This window comes from Scardinius erythrophthalmus (assembly GCF_964197995.2).
Source record: "Scardinius erythrophthalmus genome assembly, chromosome: 14".
Taxonomy (NCBI): Eukaryota; Metazoa; Chordata; class Actinopteri; order Cypriniformes; family Leuciscidae; genus Scardinius; species Scardinius erythrophthalmus.
Genome location: NC_138234.1, coordinates 17,079,097 through 17,103,000, shown reverse-complemented (window position 1 = coordinate 17,103,000; position 23,904 = coordinate 17,079,097). Strand labels below are relative to the sequence as shown.

Genomic DNA, 23,904 nt, shown 5'->3' with positions numbered 1-23,904 from the left:
AAGAGCACTGAGGATGGGTCGTGGCTGGGTATTCCAGCATGACGACGACCCGAAACACACAGCCAGGGCAACTAAGGAGTGGCTCCGTAAGAAGCATCTCAAGGTCCTGGAGTGGCCTAGCCAGTCTCCAGACCTGAACCCAATAGAAGATCTTTGGAGGGAGCTGAAAGTCCGTGTTTCCCAGTGACAGCCCCGAAACCTGAAGGATCTGGAGAAGGTCTGTATGGAGGAGTGGGCCAGAATATCTGCAGTGTGTGCAAACCTGGTCAAGAACTACAGGAAACGTATGATCTCTGTAATTGCAAACAAAGGTTTCTATACCAAACATTAAGTTCTGCTTTTCTGTTGTATCAAATACTTATGTCATGCAATAAAATGCAAATTAATTACTTAAAAATCATACAATGTGATTTTCTGGATTTTTGTTTTAGATTCCGTCTCTCACAGTTGAAGTGTACCTATGATTAAAAATTACAGACTTCTACATGCTTTGTAAGTGGGAAAACCTGCAAAATCGGCAGTGTATCAAATACTTGTTCTCCCCACTGTATAAACTCTTGAAGCTACAGATTTTCTAAGGTGATCGCAATGTTCACAATGACCATGTAGTGTAAGTGTAAGAATTCTGGTTTGATATTTTAATTGTGTTTCTGTAGATGTTCAGTGTGGATGTTGTGTGTGTGTGTGTGTGGGGGGGGGGGGGATGTCCTGTTTTGTGCTGTATTGAATGGAACATTATTTAACAATCATTTGATCTGATTCACTGAGAGCCCAATTTCTGAATTAGGTTTACTTTATTAATTATAGCAGCACTGTCCTGGTACAGCATAATATTGTTAGCCATTTCAATGAAATCCAAATAATCAAATAAATAATAAAAAATCATTTGAGAATTAGCGTATGAATCTCAACAATGGTGACAAACAGATCACCCCTGATCATAAGCTTATTATTTATTCATGCAGCAATGCATGATGGGAGCCATGAATGAGTTTTGATTGGTTGCACCCAGAATTAAAAATAAGTGAGCAGAACTAAAAGTGTTAAGTGGTAGGTATTTAGTAATTCTAAGTGGGGTTAAATTTATATCAAGCAATCCACACAACATGAAAAAAACTAAGTTAACACTAATCATGGCTATTAAGTTGCATGAACTTAAAAAAAAAACGTGCTAGTGGTACTACTTGATTTAGTAGGCTACTGCACACTTAAAATAAACAAGCTTTTCTAATCTTAAGATTACTTGGCTTAATTTTTTTGAGGCAACGAGTTTGCATACTTTTTTTAGTAAGGTCAACTAATTACATTTTACAGTAAACACATGTATGTCCAAACACCATGTAAAGGTGTATTTGGCATAATAAGTTGTGGAAAGCCCTTATATGGAGATGGTTTTGGCTTGTTTTCTGCAAATGACACCTCGTGCATATCTGACTGCTCTTTTAGAATACTCCAAATTCACTAAAATTAGAAAGAGAGCTCATGTGTGTATGCATACTGTGAATTTGGTGGAGATTTTCGTGAGAAGTTCTCCTGTGCGTAGGCTACAAAATAGCCTACAACTCACGCAATTATATTGAATGAGACCCAAACGTATCATTTTATGGCCTTTTGTTTATTGGTCAATAAATTGCACACATTGTATTAAACTAAAATGATTTATGTTTAAAAGTTAACATAACATCGCCACAAAAAAAATATTTTGCGCAGCCCGTTTTGAACGTAATTCTGTATCAAACAAATCAGGCACTGGGTCGACATAAGGCTCTCTAAATTATACTTTTTTTTTTAAAGTTCTCACATTTTTGTTCTTAAAGGCGAACAACAACAAAAATTCATAGAAATTATTCGTGATTTAAGTTTAACAAGTTTTTTTTCCTTCAATCGCTTTTGTCTCACTGTGTAGTGGGTGCAGTTGATGACACGAAAACAGGGAAAAAAAGAAAGTCTAGTCGGTTCCTTTTACGCCCACCTAGTTAGTCTACTACTAGTTCAAGAGCCTCAGTTGGATTTGGTGCTGCAGGCTTCATCAGAAGAAGAGCTATGGCCTCCACCGTCGCGGTTCTTCTGCTCCTGTCTGCGGGTTTATTCGCGGTCACAGTCGGTAAGTTATACGGGCTGTTACAAAAATCTAAAGAAACACTTTAAACTTGTTTTGGGGCGGTTTACCAATGGCTGGCAAGTACAAAATAAATAGTTTACTCCGCACTTACACTATATTGCTTTAAAATTCTGTTTTTTGAAACTTTACAATGTATGTATCAGTTGTTTGTATTTGTATTAAATGTGCCACATTTCCCCTGTTCTTTAAGGTTTTGTTAATGACAATGACTGTGTCAGCTACATCACCAGCAACCACAAGTACATGCCGTCGATAAGATGCAACGACGGGATTTTTCAGCATCATTGCTGTGGGACCTGCGATAACAGATACTGCTGCTTCATTGAATCTATGAAGTTATCCACGGATGAGCAATTCGCGTGCGATGTGTAAGGAATTTTAAGTCGTTTCAGTCTTAATACAAATGTCTTTCAGACCCAAAAGTACTTTTTACACATCCTCATATGATTGCCCCATGATTGTCTCTCGTCTGCTTTAGGGGAGAGCGAGGCACAACTTTACGCTTTTTGTCTTCCTCATCTTTTTGTCTTCCGAATTTATTTCACACGTCTAGTTCAATTATGTGGTTTTGTTTTATTAATACTGTGTGGAGTGGAAGTGAAATCTGTGACAACATGGTGTAACGTGTGGGGCACATTTTTACATGGCCATGACAGCTTAAAATGTAATCTGATCTAATGAAAAAATGATCCAAGACAAACTAAAATATTTTCTCACTAAAATACAATTATTAACTTTTTCATGTAAAAAATGTCATTTTTTAATAATTAAAAATAAACACATTCTTGAGTTTGACAACGAAAAAAACCACAGCTATACAGCATAGTTTAAAACATAATAATAATTAATAATTTCTGAACATTGACTCTCAGTATTTATTCACCTGGTTTCTCAATAGAATTAATAAAAGTATTGTATAGAATAGTTCTAATAGTGGCACATTGTAACGCAGTATTACAACATTCCCCATCTGCGCAACAGTGATTTAAACCCGGCTAGTGTCTTCTGCTTGTTAGATCAGCATTTAAGAACTATTTCAACGGTTAAATAACAGATAGCCTATAAGATTAAAACAATAGAAGGCAATGACTTATTATTTGATCTTGAAGACCTAGGTGCTTGAAGACGAGCAATACGCTCAGATAAACAGGAGCTAACCCATGCACTGCTTTAAAAACATACAGCAGAGTTTTATATTTTATCCTGAAATCCACTGGTAGCCACCTGAGAGAAGCTAAAATAGGAGAAATGTGATGACTTTTCTTAGCACACACCAGCAGCCGAGCCGCCGCATTCTGAACTAATTGCAAACGTGATATAGTGGTCTGACAGGACACCACATACATAACATTGCAATTGTCAAGACGAGACAGAACAAAGGCATTAAAGGGGTGGTATAATGCCCTTTTCACAAGATGTAAAATAAGTCTCTGATGTCCCCAGAGTCTGTATGGGAAGTTTTAGCTCAAAATACCCCACAGATATTTTTATATAGCATGTTAAACTTGTCAATTTTTTATGAGAGTGCGCAAAAACGCACCGTTTTTGTGTGTGTCCCTTTAAATGCAAATGAGCTGCTGCTCCCGGCGCAGAGGGCGGAGCATCTTTTACCTCACACAGACATTCACTGAAAATTTCAAAAACCTTTAGCCTTTTATGTTCAAACCAGAGTCAGACAATGATGGAGACTCAAGAAGAAGTGACAACAAGACAACATTTCTGAATGGTTAGTTGATTCATTTATGTAGCTTGTGTAGTTATCGTCTACTCATTGATTAGCATATTCTGTCATGATAATCCATAAATTGTGTTCCCGGGGGGCAGGGTTTATGTCAATTTTAGGGTTGGTGATGTCACTAACCCGGGAGGAAGTTTGTGTAGTCCCTACCAGCCGATTGTTGTAGTCCTTAAAAAATGATTTCTTTAAAAGCAAATATCTCCCTTTGCTTTGAACTTTGAGCGTTGTAACTTTGCAGATGTTGTTTATGCTCAAACAGCAACATTACACACTAACTAAAGTTAGAAAAGTGAAATCATAATCAACCACCCCTTTAATAATAATTAATATAGTATAGTTCACGTTTTTGGTTGTGAAAGCTGTAGCGTTCACATTTATTAAGTCAGTTTAAAGACAAATGAGGCAAGAGAGAAGAAGCATGATGCAACATCCACCTTTTTCAAGTGTTTACCCCAGTAATGGAGCCACAAATGTTTTATTTCAGAAGTTGCAATCAAAATCTTGCAAACAAAATCTGCACCTACAATCTTGATAATAACAGTCCCGAAAGAGGATTTTCAGCAACCATGCCATAGAAGAACCATTTGGCTCCCCAAAGAATCTTTCAGTGAACAGTTCTTAAAAAAAAAAAAAAATTCTTTTGAATCTGAAGAACCATTTTAGCAATGAAAAGTTTCCATGATGTAAAGGTTCTTCATGAAACAATAGATACCAATAAAGAATCTTTATTTTTAAGAGTGTAGAAGTGAATTCAAATGTCCAGTCCATAGGAAAATAAATAATAAACATTTAAATAAATAAAATTAATTAATAAAATGATGGTCAAGAAATATAATTATGATGTATAAACACGATTTTATAGATTAAATATACTAGAACATGATAAAGAGTGTTTATAATGCTTGTTGCTTATTTTTTCATAATCTGTCCAACAGCCAAAACAGTGATGTCCTCATGATTGTTCCAGTAGTAATAGGATTGTTGATCATATGCAGTGTGTTCATCATCATCTGCTGCTGCTGCTGCTGCCCCTGCTGCTGTATGTATAAAATGTGCAGAAAACCCAGACGTAAGTGTTTTAGTGTCAATATAACGTTTAGGCTGGTGATAAGAATAATGAAATGATAAGAATTATAAAAAAAATGTCTCTGTCTTTTTCCCACAGCTGTGGTAGGAACGCACATAACCACAGTCATGAATACACAATGCATTCAGCAGCAGCAGCAGCAGCAGCCTGCCATGCAGCCAGCTCAGTATCCAGCATACCAGCCTGTGCCGACCCAACCGGGCTACGGCGCTCAGCCTATGCAGACGGGACCATATCAGGGACAGCCATACGCACCTGGACCCCCACCCTCATACCACATAGCCGGTGAGAAGACCTAGAGGAGGGGAGAAAAACTTCCAACCCTGCTCCAACACACACATACCTGTAGTTTTCAAATAAGCCTGCTTGATCAGCTGAATCAGGTGCGTTTAATTAGGGTTGAAGCTAAAGGTGCGTTCACGCCAACTGTAAAAAGCCTTCACATACATGTAGAACTTGTAATTACAACGTGTAAACTGGTAATTTTCCGAGAGCTACGACTTAGCACGTGGCGTGCACACAGCATAGAGCTGAGTTTTGCACCCCTGTACTAGAGATTGCATGAGTGAGTAGTGAACAGACACACACACTGCAAACCGTGGACACACACACCGGAGCAGTGGGCAGCCGTTTTGCTGTTGCGCCCAGGGAGCGATTGGGGGTTAGGTACCTTGCTCAAGGGCACCTCAGTCATTTCCTCCTGGTATTGAGACTCGAACCCGCAACTTCAGGTTACATGTCTGACTCTCTAACCATTAGGCCATAATGACAACATGAAAGAAATTTGTTTGAAATCTTTGAAAATGTATTAAAAATAAAAAATGACATGTACATAAGTATTCACAGCCTTTACCATGACACTCAAAATTGAGCTCAGGTGCATCCCTGAGATGTTTCTACTAACTTGATTGGAGTCCACCTGTGGTAAATTCAGTTGATTGGACATGATTTGGAAATGCACACATCTGTCTATATAAGGTCCCACAGTTAACAGTGCATGTCAGAGCACAAACCAAGCCATGAAGTCCAAGGAATTGTCTGTAGACCTCCGAGACAGGATTGTATCGAGGCACAGATCTGGGGAAGGGTACAGAAAAGTTTCTGCAGCATTGAAAGTCCCAATGAGCACAGTGGCCTCTGTGGTAGATTTTTCCCTCAACCTAACTATCTGGGTCTCGTCTACAAATCGACGTCCCCATTCAATAATAGTCACCTAACTAACTTGTTCCCCTAAACTAGCTTCCTGCGCAGGAATAATCGACAAACAGACCTGCAAATGTCCATTAAATGCTTTAATCACCGCCAGGAGATCTTCCCAAGCAGTTCTCAGGGAATCTCTCCCAAGAAGCAAGGCCGGAGGATCTCAGACAAATTTCATTGAGAATCCCACCGTAAAACACAGATACAACAGTTTTTATAGAATTGAGAAAACAAATAAGACTAACCCCTAATTGTTATTTATACACACACACACACTTAAAGTCACAAGTTTTCCCACAAAGAGTTTGAACACATTTAAAAGCAAATGAATGTCATTCCTGCAACAAAAACAAATGTTAGTTGATTAATTAAAGTTGATTAATTAAAATCCATCACACCTTCAACATCCGTAAATGGAAGAAGTTCAGAACCACCTTTTATGAACCAGACTCTTCCTAGAGCTGGCCACCCGGACAAACTGAGAAATCGGGGGAGAAGGGCCTTAGTCAGGGAGGTGACCAAGAACCAGATGTTCACTCTGACAGAGCTCCAGCCTTTCTCAGGGGACAGAGGAGAACCTTCCAGAAGAACAACCATCTCTCACTCCACCAGTCAGGCCTGTATGGTAGTGGCCAGGCGGAAGCCACTCCTCAGTAAAAGGCACATGACAGCCCTCCTGAAGGACTCTCAGACCAGGACTCTCAGACCATGAGAAACAAAGATTAAACTCTTTGACCTGAATCGAAAGCATCATGTCTGGAGGAAACCAGGCACCGCTCATCACCTGGCCAATACCATCCCTACAGTGAAGCATGGTGGTGTCGGCATCATGCTGGGGGGATGTTTTGCAGCGGCTGGAACTGGGAAACTAATCAGGATCGAGGGAAAGATGAATTCAGCAATGTACAGAGACATCCTTGATGAAAACCTGGACCTCAGACTGGGGTGACGGTTCATCTTCCAACTGGACAATGACCCTAAACACACAGCCAAGATAACAAAGGAGTGGCTACGGGACAACTCTGTGAATGTCCTTGAGTGGCCCAGCCAAAGCCCAGACCTGAACCCGATTTAACATCTCTGGAGAGATCTGAAAACGGCTGTGCACCGACGTTCCCCATCACAAAAATAGGTGTGTCAAGCTTGTAGCATCATACTCAAAAAGGCTTGAGGCTGTAATTGGTGCCAAAGGAGCTTCAACAAAGTACTGAGCAATGGCTGTGAATACTTATGTACATGTGATTTATTTATTTTTATTTTATTTTTTTTAAATAAATTTGCGAAGATTTCAAACAAACTTCTTTCACATTGTCATTATGGGGTACTGTTTGTAGAATTTTGAGGAAAATAATGAATTTAATCAATTTTGGAATAAGGCTGTAACATAACAAAATGTGGAAAAAGTGAAGCACTGTGAATACTTTCCGGATGCACTGTATATGAGGATGCGAATGATGTATAATACCCCTAGGCTAACTGTAAAAATGAACACTTGTGGCAGTCTAGTGTTGAACACCTGTGAAGTCCACTAGACTGTAAGTGCAAATCAGGTGTGCCATCTTTTTACAACACAAGTAAGACATTAATTGTTGGGCTGTCAATTAATAAACACTTGTTGGCACATACTGTTATTTTTATTTATTTTTTAAACTGTAACATAAACCACAGGTACTCAAGTAACTATTGTTTTGCAACTAGTAACTAGGAGAAATCAGTAGTCGTGCAACCCCTACCTAGGCTAGTACTAGACAGACTGTACTGATATTTTCCTTGAAAATAACTAGTGTCTTTTTGCATTTCCAGCAAACACTGGATATCCCAGTGTTCAGGCTCCATATGATGGAAGTCAGGCCATGTATCCCATGATGCCCCCTGCCCAGCCCGGAAGTGCTTATCCGCCCCAAGAGTCATTCGATCAGCCAGCCTATAACCCCGCCTACATGCACCCACAGAAGAGCGGATACTAAACCACAAGCGTCTGTCACATCAGTCACTGTTTGATTGTTTAGGTTTGTTGACGCACTTTCGCTCGTCAGTAAGAATGTCCCGCATTCGATGCAGATTATACAAGACTAGTGGATGTTATTTCGGTTTTATTTTCAATCAGTCCTTTCAGTTTAGGTTTCGCTCTGCGACACACTGTAAAAGTAAAGATTTTAATAAAACAAAGTTTATTGAACTAAGTTTTAAAAGAAAATACCATTCAAAACCTTACAATGAGTGATGCTGAATCTCCATAATTTTGTCACGAGTCTCACTGACTTGCTGTTTTGACCTGTTGAAAAAGTATTTTATTAAAGGAACCTTTGTTAAAGCATTAGGAAACCACTTCTTTTTTGTACAGTCTTTCACTGTTCTTTTTAAGATTATATTGTTTCGGGTTACATTGGTTTTTTTTTTATGGAGCCTATTTTTTTAGCTGTTATAGATTTTGTAAACGTTTAACTGCTGTTTTATATTTACATATTTCTATATTTGTGAGAAATGTGAAAAGCTTGATTGTTAAAATAAAAATCTTACTGTCTCTTTAAAAAAAGGGAATTTAAAGAAAGGTCTACAAGAGAACATCAAAATTGTCAAACTCAACAAAGTCGACAACGGACAGCAAACCTGCTGGAGAAGATTTTGGACTGTTTTTTATGCAATGTTTGGTGAAGTTACACCACTTGAATGTTTATGGGACCCCCTACTGGTGAAACAAAAAAGAAACAATCTGTAGTGCTTGTATTCATCTAATTGTTATAGAGTATTTTTCATGTATTTAAATATTTTTTTAATTATGTGTATGTACTTTTTAACCTGATTTAGATTAGTGGAGAGTGTTTTTTTTTTACTGTTTTGAATGCTGAATATATTCAGATATACTGAATATATTAAAATATATTGAGTATATTATTCCTCCCTGTGTTCCTGTTTTTGTATGCCTTTTGATATTCAATAAATCAGTTATTCCTGAAACTGATTCCTCCTCTTTTCCCACCCTGACAAAGAATGGCGGTTACGTGCGACTGTAGTGATGTAGCCCTGTTGTGAAGTTTTGTGCTCGTGCACGGCTGCACGCAAAGTCAGAGCTGAAGAAAAAGCTGGCTCAAAACCTCACAACACCCTCCCCCTGTCGGTGATTGTTTGGAACACTATTTGTTTTGGTTTTGAGTGTTTGGCTAAACCATTTGTTTTTGTGTGCAGATCTCAGAGCCTAGGCTGCCTACAGAGACACTTTTTTTGACGGCATGCTTATGGGGCGGGCAGCTAGCGGATCGTTGGGAAAGATTAGATGAATGTGATAAAAATATTTTTGGGCCTGAAATCACTGATACCACCTTTAAAGGACAAAAAATGCTAATCGCTGTTCTCTTATATTGTTTTTTGTGCGTCTTATGTTTGTTTGGTTTTATGCGATCATTGTGAAATTGACTGCTCCCTGACTTATTTGTGGTAATTAATTTGCTAGCCAGCTTTATGTGTGGTTGTTGTTTGTTTATTGTTTTTTTTATTGGTTGATTTGTCGCTGGCTAGTGGAATTGTTTATCTAATTTTTTTGTCTTTTTTTCTTTAAATTATGTATTTAATTTAAACTGCTTTTCACCCTTGATTAAGCTGCAGGCCAGGGGGTAGTTTCCCATCGTGGTCGGTGGAGAATTGGGAGTATAATTTAATAGAGCCCTTATAGGTCTTGTGGGTTTATTTGTGTGGTTACTAATTGTGAACGGGTAGTACATACTCCTGTTTGTAGTGAAGGGCTTATGGGGGTTTGCTGTGGTTTTCACAGAATGCAGTGAAGTGTCCCCTGTATAGGTAGCTCAGTTTTTTTTTTGTATTCCTAGTTGGACAAATTGAGAAATTGCTCCCCCTGTCAGCTGAATCAGTTCATGTCCTGAATAATTTTATGGTATTGTTTAATAAAGAATTTTGTATTTTTCTACAACTTGTTGTCTTCTGTGATAGATCTGTTTCTTTTTCCTTTTTTATTTTGCCCTAGTGGGTGTTACATAGTATTTTAACTAAAAAATTTAAATCCAGTTTACTTGAAATAAGTAGTTGGGTCAATTATTTAATTATGCCATAAAAACTTTGTAAGTTGAAATACTTAATATTCTAAGTACATACAACTTAAATCAAAGCAAAAAGATAACTCAATAAGTTGAGGGAACAATTTTTTATAGTGTATGTCTCACTTTATTAAATTTCTTTGACCTCATAATGTTCACTCAAAATGTCTCTGTGGTGACATATGCCGGCTTCTTCAATCAGTGAGGAAAATCAAAGTGGGTCTATATTTACTTTTATATAATAGCCTAGTAACTGAATTTAAATGTATTGATTCGTGAGATAGCCGCCTTTGGTGTTGTGGCTGATTCACTATTCACGTAGGCTATGAATGAACGGCTCGTTTTAAAATCCTCCTGACATTTGCTATGACATCCGCTTCAAACTTTACAATGCTCATGATAACTTTATTTTACTCTGTAAATCCACTTCACCAGCTACTTACTCTTCGACAGCGATGTCATAAAAATATACAGAGCTACCGCAAAAACGGGAGTTCAAAGTCAAAATTCGAAGCTAGCTACACATCGCCAACTACTGGCCAGGCATGAATAATACAGCGTTAGTCGTTTTAGTAGATCCGTGTGAACAGGGATCGTTTTGACAATGTTGTCGTTTGTACGTAAAAAATGGAAAGGAAAACCAAAGGAAAACCTTTTCTGTTTTTAGTAGGCTACATTGTTGTCGTATAAATCAGTTCAGTGTTGATTCAGTTTAGTTCAACAACTGAAAAATTCTTCAATTATAAAATTTAGTCAAAACAGCTATAAAGCAGCTCTGCGGAAAACAGTGGTGGCATCATCCAGCTCAATTCAGTTTATGTTTTGTTCTAATCCAATAGTGTCAGTGCAGTCAAATCAATAAATGCAACAAATGAGCCATGCAAATGTGAGCGGAAGTAGTGAAGAAAAAATATCTCAAATGCTTCTTTTTCTGTTTTGTGCAGAAATGCCCGCAATGCTGTCTGTGCATGTCAAGAACAAAGTCTTGTGTAACTGTGTGTGAGTTCTTGAGAACGGGATTGTGGCAACAATTGGCCAGGAGAATGGCTTTGCAATCAGCCCAAATAATGCTGAAAACTTAAAACAATAAACTTTAAATTTTAAAAATGAAGAGATAAAAAGATCCTGACATATCTTTAATTATTGAACAATCAAAAATATGTTATTTGCTTTTTCCAGCAGGTCCAGGGTATCCTGTTCCCTTTGGCCAGGCGGTGCTTAGGTGGAATTACCATATTTATCAAAACCGGCTGTTGTCAACAAGGGACCCTTTTCCACACTATCTAATGTTTTGTTTTATGTTCTCTGAACATTCTGAAGCATTCCCATGTTTGCAAAATGATAAAATGTAGTGTTGCCTTAACATTCATTCATAGGCTAGATGTTTTTGAAGTGCCTGTATTTTGCTATTTTAAAGTTTCCTAATGTTGTTTTGGAGTCTCCTACAACAGGTTTACATGCATCACAGGAGTTCAGAGATTCAGGTCAAATGATTGTGAAATAATGATTACGTCAAAACATAACCAACACCATCAGATCACGTTTTCTCGTTGTTCATGGCTGCAGGGCCGTTTCTAGCCTTTTTGGCACCCTAGGCAAGATTCCTATTGAGCACCCCCCCCCCCCCCCCATTATTATATATAATTATATATTATATATAAAAATTATATATTGTAATTTTACATTAACAGTTTTACTCACTTAAAAGGACTTTGTTGTTGCACTATGCTGGAGTAGTTAATAAATTAATTAATAAATGATCGTTCTCTCCCATAGGATTTTGTGAAAATATGTTGGGTGGACCCCTGTCCCTCTAGGGGGTTTCGGGGGCATGCTCCCCCGCTAGAAAATTTTGTACATTTTAAGGTTAAATTAATGCATCAATCTGGTGCACTTTGAGAGCTAAAAATTAAGAGCTTCAACCCATGAACTGTGCACATTGAACAAAGAAAAAACATTGACTTGTACCTGGACACTAAAGGGCTCAAACATTTTAGTTATGATATAGAGTCTCAATCTACATTACATTATCACTTTTAAGATTTTTAAGTATTCTTATGACGTAAAATCCATATAGCCAATAATATGTACAGTATAAATTATATACAGTAAGTATATTTTACATTATTGCCTACTATAGTATAGGAAAATTACAATACTTCTGTCCTAATTTTTTCACTTGCAAGTTGCAAGAAATAAAACCTTGAGCTTTTATTTTGGAGAAAAACACCTGATCGCATGAGCAAAGTGCGCACTTTTCTTTAAATCACGCAGCACAAACAGAATGCCTATATAGGCTACTTAATTAAAGTCTTGTGCTGTTTTATAAAGGCACGAAGCCATATCACGATTTCGATTTTAGTTTGTTAACAAAATGTAACGCTAGAGACCTTTATGCTAGGCTATAAATTTTACATCTCATGTCTTGGGAAAAGGGAGAAGAGCGAGTTAGGCAAAAGGCGGATTCGAACTCGGGTCGAACGCATCAAAAGCTACTTTCAAGCACCTCACGCCTTACGACCTATGCCACTGTAGATATTAAGCAGTGGGCGTCTTTTTGCCAAAAAGACAGGAACTTAGTGCAAATATACTATCCATTATCGGAAATGTAAAAAAAAAAAAGGATTTTCTTCCACTCGCCTGGGTGAGAAAAAAAATCTCTTGGTGTGGTGAGGGCTCTCACTGGCGCCCCCCAGCTGTTTGCGCCCTAGGCGACCGCCTAGTTTGCCTATGCCTAGAAACGGCCCTGCATGGCTGTTATAACTCAGATACAGCAGCCAAACAAAATCTAAAGTAAATGATTTGAGGTCAAGAGCCCAACTAAAACAAACACTGATCACCATAACGGTGACTTAAAATTACGGTTTTCTTCTTCAGTGATTCTGCTTGTTAACATCAGGTGTCTTCAATGTTGGCAATAAAAAAAATTGTTTAAAAATTTGTTTAAAAAATTGTTGTAAATTTTACTCATTTTAAATGGTTAACTTTTAATGAATTAATTTGATTAATTATTACACAATTCTAATTTGTTAAATTTAATTAATAATATTGCTTGTAATCTGTTGCCACAATTTTATTGATTAGATATAGAGCTGGTAAGTCCCGCCCCTTCCGCTAACCTCGCTGGACCTCTAGGTTGAAAAATCGTCAATGCAAGTGAATGTGAGAAAATAATTATTTTCTGGTCCCGTTTGAATTTTGCCATGAATGTGAACATATGTTGTCTGTGAATTTCTAATATAATTTTTCGTGTGAAGAATGCTACAATTTAGCGGGTAGAAGTTTGATACGGTTAGACTTTGTGTGAGAGGCGCACTTTGTGGACTACAACTAGTTTTTACATCAGACGGGAATCTGAAGAAAGAACAGCCCATTTGGTTTGAATGGTGACATTTTGGGTACAAAACACACAGGCATCTCGATCTGTCTCCATAGATTATCGCAGCATTAGCACAGTGATTTGACAAGTGGAGGGTAAATGTGTTATGGGGTGACGTCACATAGGCGACATGTAGTCTTTCTTGTTATGTCTTTTCCACAACTGCAAGCCAAAGAATCGTACAATATACTGTCAAACTCGTAACATGAAAAATGATATACAAAATTCACAGACAAACATATGTTCACGTTCATGGCACAATTCAAACGGGACCAGAAAATAATTATTTTCTCACATTCACTTGCATTGACGATTTTTCAACCTAGAGGTCCACTTGGGGTTTTACGGATGGGCGGGACTTACCAGCTCTATAACGTATTCGTTTTTACAGTGTACATTTGCACATCACCACATTTTCAATTATTCTCAAAAGACTCGTCTTGACGTCACAACGAAACGGCTTATTACTTGTTTGAAAAACGATTCATTTCATTGACTCAGAGTAGACTCTTACTTTTCAATGACAATAACTTTATAAACGGTGCACTTTAAGATTTAAAACTTTGCAGGATGTTTTTATCCACTTAGAGCTGTATACTCATTTTCAAAAATCCATAATCCCTTTAACCCTCAAAAATATTATTTTTTTTATAACCTAATAGGACGATGGCGAAACATTCTCTAGGCTACATATTTTTGTTAGTGTTTTTAATTTTTTTCTGCAATCACGGCCCACTGTTTATTTATTTCACTTTATTTTAACTTAAGAATTTGGACTCAGTGGGTCTCATTCACTAAGCATGTGTAAGTTACGCACAAATGAAACGAACGTTTTCACGAACAAATCGACAGCTTTCGACTGTATGACGAGAAAACCGTTATAATAAAGATTGGACGTGTTTTATGCAAAAAAAAAAAAAAAAAAAAAAATCGTGCACGTGGCCGCTTTTACTCCAAATTCTCTAACATTAGACTGAGATCAAGAACAAATACATGTGCGTACTTACGTGCAGTGCAGTGATTTAGGGGGAGATTTTTTCATGAGAAGTTCTCCTGTGTTTACAAATAGCCTTCGAAATAATCCACGCAATTATTGGTGGATGAGACCTATTGTTTTGACATGTATTATTTTATGGCCCCGCTTTTGTTTTATGGTCAATAAAGTGCATACATCTTAAACTAAACTGATTTATATTAAATAAGTTATTATAACATCTCCACGTATGGGGAAAATATATTTACACCCTCTTTAAAAATTATCTTAGCCTACGTTTTGAACGTTACTCTAATAAGGCGCTCCAAATTTTTCATATAACATTTCTGTTCTTAAATGTGAAAAGAAAGAAAGAAAAAGATTCATTTAAATTCTTTGTGGATTTTCATAACACATTCAGGAAAGTTTCACGAGTTTTTTCTACTTCTTTCGCTTTCGTTTAACCGTTGCAGTTGAAGTCTAGTCGGTTCCTCATACGCCCACTTACTTTATTATTCACGAGCCTCCAGGCTTCATCAGAAGAAGAGCTATGGCCTCCGTCGTGGTTCTTCTGTTCCTGTCTGCGGGTTTATTCACAGTCGGTAAGTTCTAAAGAAACACACATCTAAAGAAACACTTTAAACTTGTTTTGGGCGGTTTACAGACAATAAATAAGTCAATTCTGATACTTTAGAATTTATCGGTTGTTTGTTTTGTATAAAATGTGTCACCTTTCCCCCCTTCTTTAAGGTTTTGGGGATGACCGTGACTGTAAAAGCTACACCACCAGCAGTAACGAGAACAAGCCCTTTATAAAATGCCAGTATGGGCTGCACTGCTGTGGGACCTGCAATAACAGATTTTGCTGCTCCAGTACTTATTTGAAGTTCACCGATCAAGACGAGTGCAATGTGTAAGACATTTGAATTCGATTCTGTCTTAATTCAAATGACTTTTAGACCCAAAAGTCCTTTTCCACAAAAGGAGAGAAGATTTGAAGTCTTTTTTTTTTTAAACCCCATCATTTTCATGTTTTGGGTCAGCTATTGCTTTCATTTCTCCCTCATGATCTGTAACTGTTAACTAGTGATAAATCAGTGAACTGTAAAGTCCAATTTCTTGTGAAATATTTGGTGTGTATCTAATTGTTGAGGTTAATGTCAAACCTGCAACCTAATCGAATTAACTTTTTTTTGTAATGTTTTTGCGATGTGTGTTACTTGAGGCTTTGTCTCTCCGTGTGTGGCTCCACCCATCGTTTCCTACAGAGGTTGTGGTCGTTTTTAATAAACTGCAGTTTGCAAGATGCATCCCACAGATTGACACGATTCAATTTTAACAGCCACTTTGTGTGCAAGGTGGGGAAATGCTTTGCTTGATATATAGAACAAAGAATGAAAAGTTTTTGGCTGCGAAAGCTGTAGTATTCACATTTATATAGTCAATTGAAAGAGGAATGAGGCAAGAGAGAAGGAACATGATGCAATATTACACATTTTTTGTTGAGGGGTTTAACAGGGTGTCCAAGGCAAGAAAAGGCGGGACCAAATAAAAACTGTTTGTTATACAAATGTTTTAGTTGAAAAAATAATATATATATACAGGGCTCAAAATTATTGTGAGCTAAGTTGATCGTCGAGGGTGTAGAAGTGAATTTTAATGTCCAGTCTCCAAACTAACTGCAGATACATAGACATAAACAAAATTATCATTATTATCAAATAAATAAATAAATAAAACTATAATATATAAATACAGAGATTTATAATGCTTGTTGCTTCATATTTTGTCACAGTCTGTCCAGCAGCCAAAGTGGCCACGCTATTGTTTCAGGAACAGTTTGGATTCTGGTCGTATCCGTTGTGTTCGTCTTCTTATGCTGCTGCTGCTGTATCTATAAAATGTGCAGAACACCCAGACGTAAGAGTTTTAGTGTCAATAGAACGTTACAATGTTACATTATTTAGGCTGGTAGTAAAATGATAAGAATTATATATTTTTTCTGTCTTGTTTTTCCCACATCTGTGGTAGGAGGAACGCAGGTAACCACAGTCGTGAATACGCAGTGCATTCAGGAGCAGCAGCAGCCTGCCATGCAGCCAGCTCAGTATCCAGCATACCAGCCTGTGCCGACCCAACCGGGCTACGGCGCTCAGCCTATGCAGACGGGACCATATCAGGGACAGCCATACGCACCTGGACCCCCACCCCCATACCACATAGCCGGTGAGAAGACCTAGAGGAGGGGAGAAAAACTTCCAACCCTGCTCCAACACACACATACCTGTAGTTTTCAAAATTAGCCTGAAGGGTTGAAGCTAAAGGTGCGTTCACGACATGTCGTAATTACCGAAATGATTCTGAACTATAAAAAGCCTTCACATACATGTAGAACTTGTAATTACAACGTGTAAACTGGTCATTTTCTCAGAGCTACAACCTTCTGACCACCGCAGATTTAAAGGGATACTTCACCTCTGGGAAGATGAATGTGTATTTAAAATAGGTCATTTAAGTAGAAGAAATGTGGAGAAATTTTTGAATTTGGAGCTTTCTAGACTGAGAAAAGCCAGAAAATGTATTTTTGGCTTATGTGGATGAAAGACAAAAACTCCCAGAATGCACTTGCTTCTCTGCCTTAGGAGGCCATGCCTACCGGTTAGAGAGCACAGTTGAAAACAACAAGGCTAGCCTAAGTAAGTGATGAGTTTGCCAGGGATTTAGAGACCCAAAATGTCCGGGATTCGGCTTTTGCGTTCTACAGTCTCCATTCATCATGTTTACTGTGGCGAGCAGGACGAGGCTGACGGCTGCGGGAGAACGGCGAGGCCGGTGGCTTCATTACTGAGACGCGCCGGGTCTCGCATCTCTCACGGAGGAGCGGGAATTTTCTTAGCAATGTTAAAACGCACATCAACGGATCACTTGTTTAGCGTTCATGTAAACACTACAGTCAGATTCACCGATCGGAATTAATTCAGTTAGATTGAAATGAGAGGTGTGCATGTAAACAATGAATGGCGACCGCAGAACGAATCCCGGACATTTTTAACAGTCTCGCCCGCCGGACAAGTCCGGGAAAAGGAAGATGGTAACCCCTACTTACTCAGCTTTCTCCTATTATTCAGCTTTCTCCACAGAACAAGAGCATGCTAGCTTAGCTTCCAAAGAAAGACGGCTGAAACTGTGTACATTCTGTGAGTGAGATCCCACCCTGTATGGGCGGGCTGAAAACATGCGGAACAACGCCATCTACTGGCTGTAGTCTTTAGCCTCTGGACAGAAAATCCTCCGATGACGCAAAATGACAATTTTTGCATCATCGGAGGATTTTTTCCAGACAAAAAATACATAAATCTCTCCTCTCAGGGGGATATGAGGGGGGAAAGCATGGTAATTCGAAAATACTACAGGTTTTCTACTAATACAAAGCTTAATGCTAAATCCTGAAGTAACCCTTTAAGGTGTGTTCGACTTGAAGTGCCGCTGTGCTGACCGATCGGTGTATGACATCCAAATCGGAAGCTATCGAGAACTTGAGCGGACAATAACCATAACGACACACTTGTTTTTATTCACTAAAAGCAAACCAGCAAGCCATGAATGCGAATGCTCAAAGAGAGTTACTGTGTCTGAAATCTCATACTTCCATAGCAGGCGGAAAACAGTATGTGACAAAAGAAGTATGTCCGAATTCACAGTACTCATAAAAGAGTAGGCAAAAAGTACCCGGATGACCTTCTACTTCCAGTGAGATTCTGAAGTGTGAATACGTTGGACACTTTACTATCCCATGAGGCCACGGGAGAGGATTTCTGAATGGCAGGGTAGATCACATGATAATGAAGTGAGTGAAAGTGACATACGAAGTATGAGACCCATACGAATATGTCCTCTCCATTTAACCCATCCAAGTTAGTGCACACACATTAGGAGTAGTGAGTAGTAAACACACACACACACACACACCCAGAGCAGTGATTGGGGGTTAGGTGCCTCGCTCAAAGGCACTTCAGTCATTTCCTGCTGGTATTGAGACTCAAACCCCCAACTTCAGGTTACATGTCTGAATCTCTAACCATTAGGCCATGACTGCATAATGACAACATGGCGAATGTAGTACGTCCAGACTACATTCATACATATTCATACTATACAGAACATACTTTTATTCAAAATAAGTACCTAGTATGCGATTTCAGACGCAGCCAGTTTGTGGCAGGAGGTCGATGACAGCAAATAGACTAAATGCATTTTGTCTTATTCTATTATAAACTATATTGAACCATTCGAGTAAAAATCTAAATGATGCGAGTAGTTATTGTTTTACTGTTGTAGTCCTGTGAAATGTTATATGAGGATGCGAATGTTGTATAATACCCCTAGGCTAACTGTAAAAATGAATTTCATTAATATGCACATATTGTTTGACATCAAAGACGCAGACGCTAAGTTTATAATGGCCCTGTCCCAAATGGCAGTCTTAACACTCGCAGTCTTCCTACGAGTTCGCACATTTGTGAGGTAACACCGCTATGACTGTCTTCTGTGGAGCTCACTTCAGTGCGGACTCGGCAAAAGTGTGCATCAAAGACGCATATCGGCAGCAAAGGGGTTGTTCGCAAGCACCCTTCTGAAACCCTTGTTGGCACTTGTTTTTGTCTTTTTTTTTACCAGGTACTCAAGTAACTATTGTTTTGACTGAGAGAAACCAGTAGTCGTGCAACCCCTACCTAGTACTGGACAGATTGAGACCATGTACTGATATTTTCCTTGAAAATAATTAGTGTCTTTTTGCATTTCCAGTAAGCCCTGGATATCCCAGTGTTCAGGCTCCATATGACGGAAGTCAGGCCATGTATCCCATGATGCCCCCTGCCCAGCCCGGAAGTGCTTATCCGCCCCCAGAGACATTCAGTCAGCCAGCCTATAACCCCGCCTACATGCAGCCACCGAATACCAGATACTAAACCACAAGCGTCTGTCACACCAGTCACTGTTGGATCGTTTAGGTTTGTTGACGCACTTTCACTCGGCAATAAGAATGTGTCCCGCATTCGATGCAGATTATACAAGACTAGTGGATGTGTTATATTCAGAGTTATTTCTGTTTTATTTTCAATCAGTCCTTTCAGTTTAGGTTTCGCTCTGCGTGCGACACACTGTAAAAGTAAAGATTTTAATAAAACAAAGATTATTGAACTAAGTTTTAAAAGAAAATACCATTCAAAACGTTCTACTTTTAAAAATTTCCAGTTTAACTCTATTTGACATTTCTTTGTAATTCATCGTGAAAGTTTTACTAGCGATTTACGAGTATAAATTGTTTTTACAATAGATTTAAATTTCAGTGTTAATTATTCTAGTATTATACTAATATTGAACTGTATAATATCTTTTGATACAATTTGATATACTAAAAAAACTAAAATCTAAAATAAAACGTGGTAATTTTTAAGTTGTAGTTTAGTTTAGTTTTGCAATTTTGCTTTTGGATTTTCGTTTTCGTACAGCACAGAAACATGAATGTCTTCAATTTTTATATTTCAACCAGCAGGATCTGTGATTTTATTTTTAACCCTTTCATGCATGAATTATGATAACTTCAGTCAGGATTTTTTTCCTATGTGTTTTTATTGTTCTTAGGGCATGAAAAATAAGATTTGAATTTTTTATTTTATTTTTTACACATTTTTCAAAGAGATCTTCAGATGTCCACTTGAGTGGACAACATGCGTTTATGGTTTAAACTAAATACATACTGTATTAAACATATATAATCATACAATAATCAAACAGATATAGGGCCCTATCTTGCACCCAGCGCAATTGACTTTGTACACCGACGCATGTATCATTCCTATTTTGCACCCGCGCAAAGCGCGTTTTTCCCTCCACAGAAGCACGTCGCTAAACTTGGGAATGAACTTGCGCTCCCCTGGGCGGTTCAGCGCAAAAAAGGAGGCGTGTTACGGCGCAAACGTTCCTTCATGCTATTTTGCAGGTTTAGAAAACAATTGCGCCACTAAAAAATAGTTTAAAGTCAGTGGCGCGTTGCGTATGTTATTCATATGCTATTTTAAGGGCGCATGCTTGGCCATAATCAATGTAGCGTGTGCACAACGCGCATACACTTTGATTCTATCATCTACACAGAAGCAGCAGTTTTCATTTTTCAAATCATACGATAGATAGATAGATAGATAGATAGATAGATAGATAGATAGATAGATAGATAGATAGATAGATAGATAGATAGATAGCATCTAGCTTACACATTTACCCAAATTATCATACGCCTATTTAACCGAAGTTAATTTGGGTGGGTTTCTCCATCCCCAAAGTCCCTGACGCGAGAGCGTTGCTCTCCTCGGCTGTGAACCGCTCCTGGCGCGCGCCTGGCAAATCCGCCGTTACAATAGGAATCCGCTTTAGAACAAACGCGCCTGCTCTTAAAGGGAATGTGAGATGACGCTTTGATTGGTTTATTTCACGTTACGCCCAAACCACACCTATAATGAAGCTGCTTCAGACCAACCCATTTTAGATTTGCGCCTGGCGCAAGAGTCATTTATCCCGCCGGGAAAATAGCAACAGCTGTATGTATGTATGTATGTATGTATGTATAGAATGTATTACATTCTACAGTAATAATACAAATAGATTTATTTACAGCCAAAAAAAGTTACTGCAGATTAAGTATTATCAAAAACAATATTCACAGTATAAGTATGAATTGTAGCTGAAATATATTGATGCACGAGGTCCACTATATTGGACAGATGATTAATCAGAATTTTCTCCCAATCTAAAATCAAAACTTGGAAAATTTGACTGTGAAATGACTCATTAGATATTGCTTGATGCAGCAATATTTTTTTTACCTACAAGAGTGTCCTATAGAAGGAATGAGTGGATATTTCAGAGCAAATTGGTATTTCTGACTGACCATTGGCCATCTTGCCATCAAAACCCTTTCAAGAAAATGCTTTTTTAATAGCTGTCCAGTGTCCACTGTAGTGAGTGACCTCTATGCATGAAAGGGTTAAGAAAGCGTCAATGTTTTCCATTTTAAATTCTTTCCTTAAAGGGCCTAAAATGCAGTCGCATTTTAATTACAATGAGTGATGCTGAATCTCCATAATTTTGTCACGAGTCTCACCGGCTTGTTGTTTTGACCTGTTGAAAAGGTATTTTATTAAACAAACCTTTGTTAAAGTATTAGGAAACCACATGTTTTTGTACAGTCTTTCACTGTTCTTTTTCAGATTATATTGTATTGGGTTACATTGTTTTTTGAGATGGGGCCTATTTTTTTAACTGTTATAGATTTGGTAAACGTTTAACTGCTGTTTTGTATTTATATATTTCTATATTTGTGGAAATGTGAAAAGCTTTATTGTTAAAATAAACAAACTGTTTTTGTATGCCTTTTGATATTCAATAAATCAATTATTCATGCAACTGATTCCTCCTCTTTTCTCACCCTGACAAAGAGTGGCGGTTACATGCGACTGCAGCGATGTAGCCCTCGTATTGGAAGAAGTCGTTGTTCTAAGATGTGAAGTACCAAATGTAACTTCCATTTTGATCCTTTTTCATTGTTTTAAGTACATTGTCACCTTTAAACACTGAGCAATTGAAATATAATTTTATTTTATAACTTTTGTTCCGGTTTATTTAATTGTTAAACAATGGCTATTGAAACTCTTGGATATTTTACTGTTTTGTAAGGGAAACAGTTGACAAGGTCGTTTATATGTATTTAGTACAGACACTTTTAAATCTAGTTTACTTGAAATAAGTAGTTGGGTCAATTATTTAACCCTTGTGCATCAATTTAAAAAAGTTACTCATAGGTCCAGAGGACAAAAATGTCCATGTCAAAAAACGGTCATAGTTGAAGCTTGGGAGCACAGACTTAACTTTGGTATCATTTTAAAGAATACCCTTGGCAGATTATTGCTGAAGTTAAATTTTTTTTATAAGTAAATCCAAAAAAAAGTTATATAGGTTTAAGTTTATGAAAATTATTTATGAATATTATTTTATATAAATTCTATATTTTATGAAACAAGTTGGACTCTAAAACAGCTAGAAAATCAAAGCCATAAATCTAAATAAGTTGTGTTCCAAATTTGAGGTTGATATCTCAAAAAATGAGCTTTCAGTAAGATTTTGTTTGGGCGCAGTACCAGACTTTCCCCATTGGATCCCAGCAAAACTCCTCTGGTCACACAGTGATTGGCTTTGTTATTTGCAGTTGAGTTTTTCTCTATCAATACTACAAACACACACATGCACACAAACAATTTTTTTTTATATAACACACATACCAACCACACTCTGACATCCATACCAACACACCCACACAATTATCATTGCATAATTTATCCAACTGGCTCTATAATAGCTCAAAATTCATGCAGTTAACAGTAACAAAAAAACAAAAACTTACTCATAGGTCCAAAAGGGACAAAAATGTCCAAGTCAAAAAACTCTCATAAAAATGTTCTGCTTGGGAGAAAATACTTAAGTTTGGTCTCATTTTAAAGAAGACCCTTGGCAGATTGTTGTTGAAGTGAAAAAATTGAAAAAAAGTGCAACCAAAAAAATGTTATAGAAGTTTAAGTTTATGAAAAATATTTATGAACATTATAATCAATATTTTATATAAAATATATATTTTATGAAAAATTTGGAACTCTAAAACTGATATAAATTCAAAGCCATAAATCTAAACAGGTTGTGTTCCAAATTTGAGGATGATATCTCAAAAAATGAGCTTTCAGTAAGATTTTGTTTGGGCGCAGTACCAGACTTTCCCCATTGGATGCCAGCAAAACTCCACTGGTGAACACAGTGATTGGATTTTCGATTTGCAGTTGAGTTTTTCTCTCTCAAATATTACAAGCACACACATGCACACAAGCACATTTTTTTATAATACACATACCAACCACACTTAGACATCCATACCAACAAACCCACACAATTATCGTTGCATAATTTATCCAGTTGGCTCTATAATATGCCGAAGCAGAAAACAGGAATAAAGCGAGTATTTGCTTTATAGGCCTAACCTGAAAAAATGGCACCATCTGATAAAAAATGGTAAAGATGTCAATTTTGAAGCCTTGCCAACAGAATGAAAGCCTATTAAAAAAGATTGCATCATTTTATAGTTAAACGGCACAGGGATTAAAAAATGCAGTTTTAATGGGTTTCAATGGGGACATTTTTGTCCTTAAGGTCCTGAGAGGAAGTATTTTGTGTAACTAGTGCAGAATAGATTTTTTAAAGAAAATGATGATGAAATAGTAAAATTCCAATAAAAATACACACCCGTGCCAAAT

At 37.6% G+C, this 23,904-nt stretch overlaps 2 protein-coding genes across 2 annotated transcripts; both read left to right on the top strand.

The window, feature by feature from the left end:
• Positions 1-1,906: 1,906 nt before the first annotated feature.
• LOC308701620 (protein shisa-5-like) lies at positions 1,907-10,070 on the top strand. The gene is made up of 5 exons (XM_081383980.1): positions 1,907-2,104; positions 2,313-2,490; positions 4,796-4,929; positions 5,026-5,232; positions 7,951-10,070. The coding sequence occupies exons 1-5, from the start codon at positions 2,044-2,046 to the stop codon at positions 8,112-8,114; spliced, it is 744 nt and encodes a 247-aa protein (XP_081240106.1). The 5' UTR covers positions 1,907-2,043; the 3' UTR covers positions 8,115-10,070.
• A 5,014-nt stretch (positions 10,071-15,084) lies between these two features.
• On the top strand, positions 15,085-22,010 carry LOC308701795 (protein shisa-4-like). Its single transcript, XM_081384232.1, has 5 exons — positions 15,085-15,150; positions 15,299-15,461; positions 16,344-16,468; positions 16,580-16,774; positions 19,355-22,010. The coding sequence occupies exons 1-5, from the start codon at positions 15,099-15,101 to the stop codon at positions 19,516-19,518; spliced, it is 699 nt and encodes a 232-aa protein (XP_081240358.1). The 5' UTR covers positions 15,085-15,098; the 3' UTR covers positions 19,519-22,010.
• Positions 22,011-23,904: the final 1,894 nt, after the last annotated feature.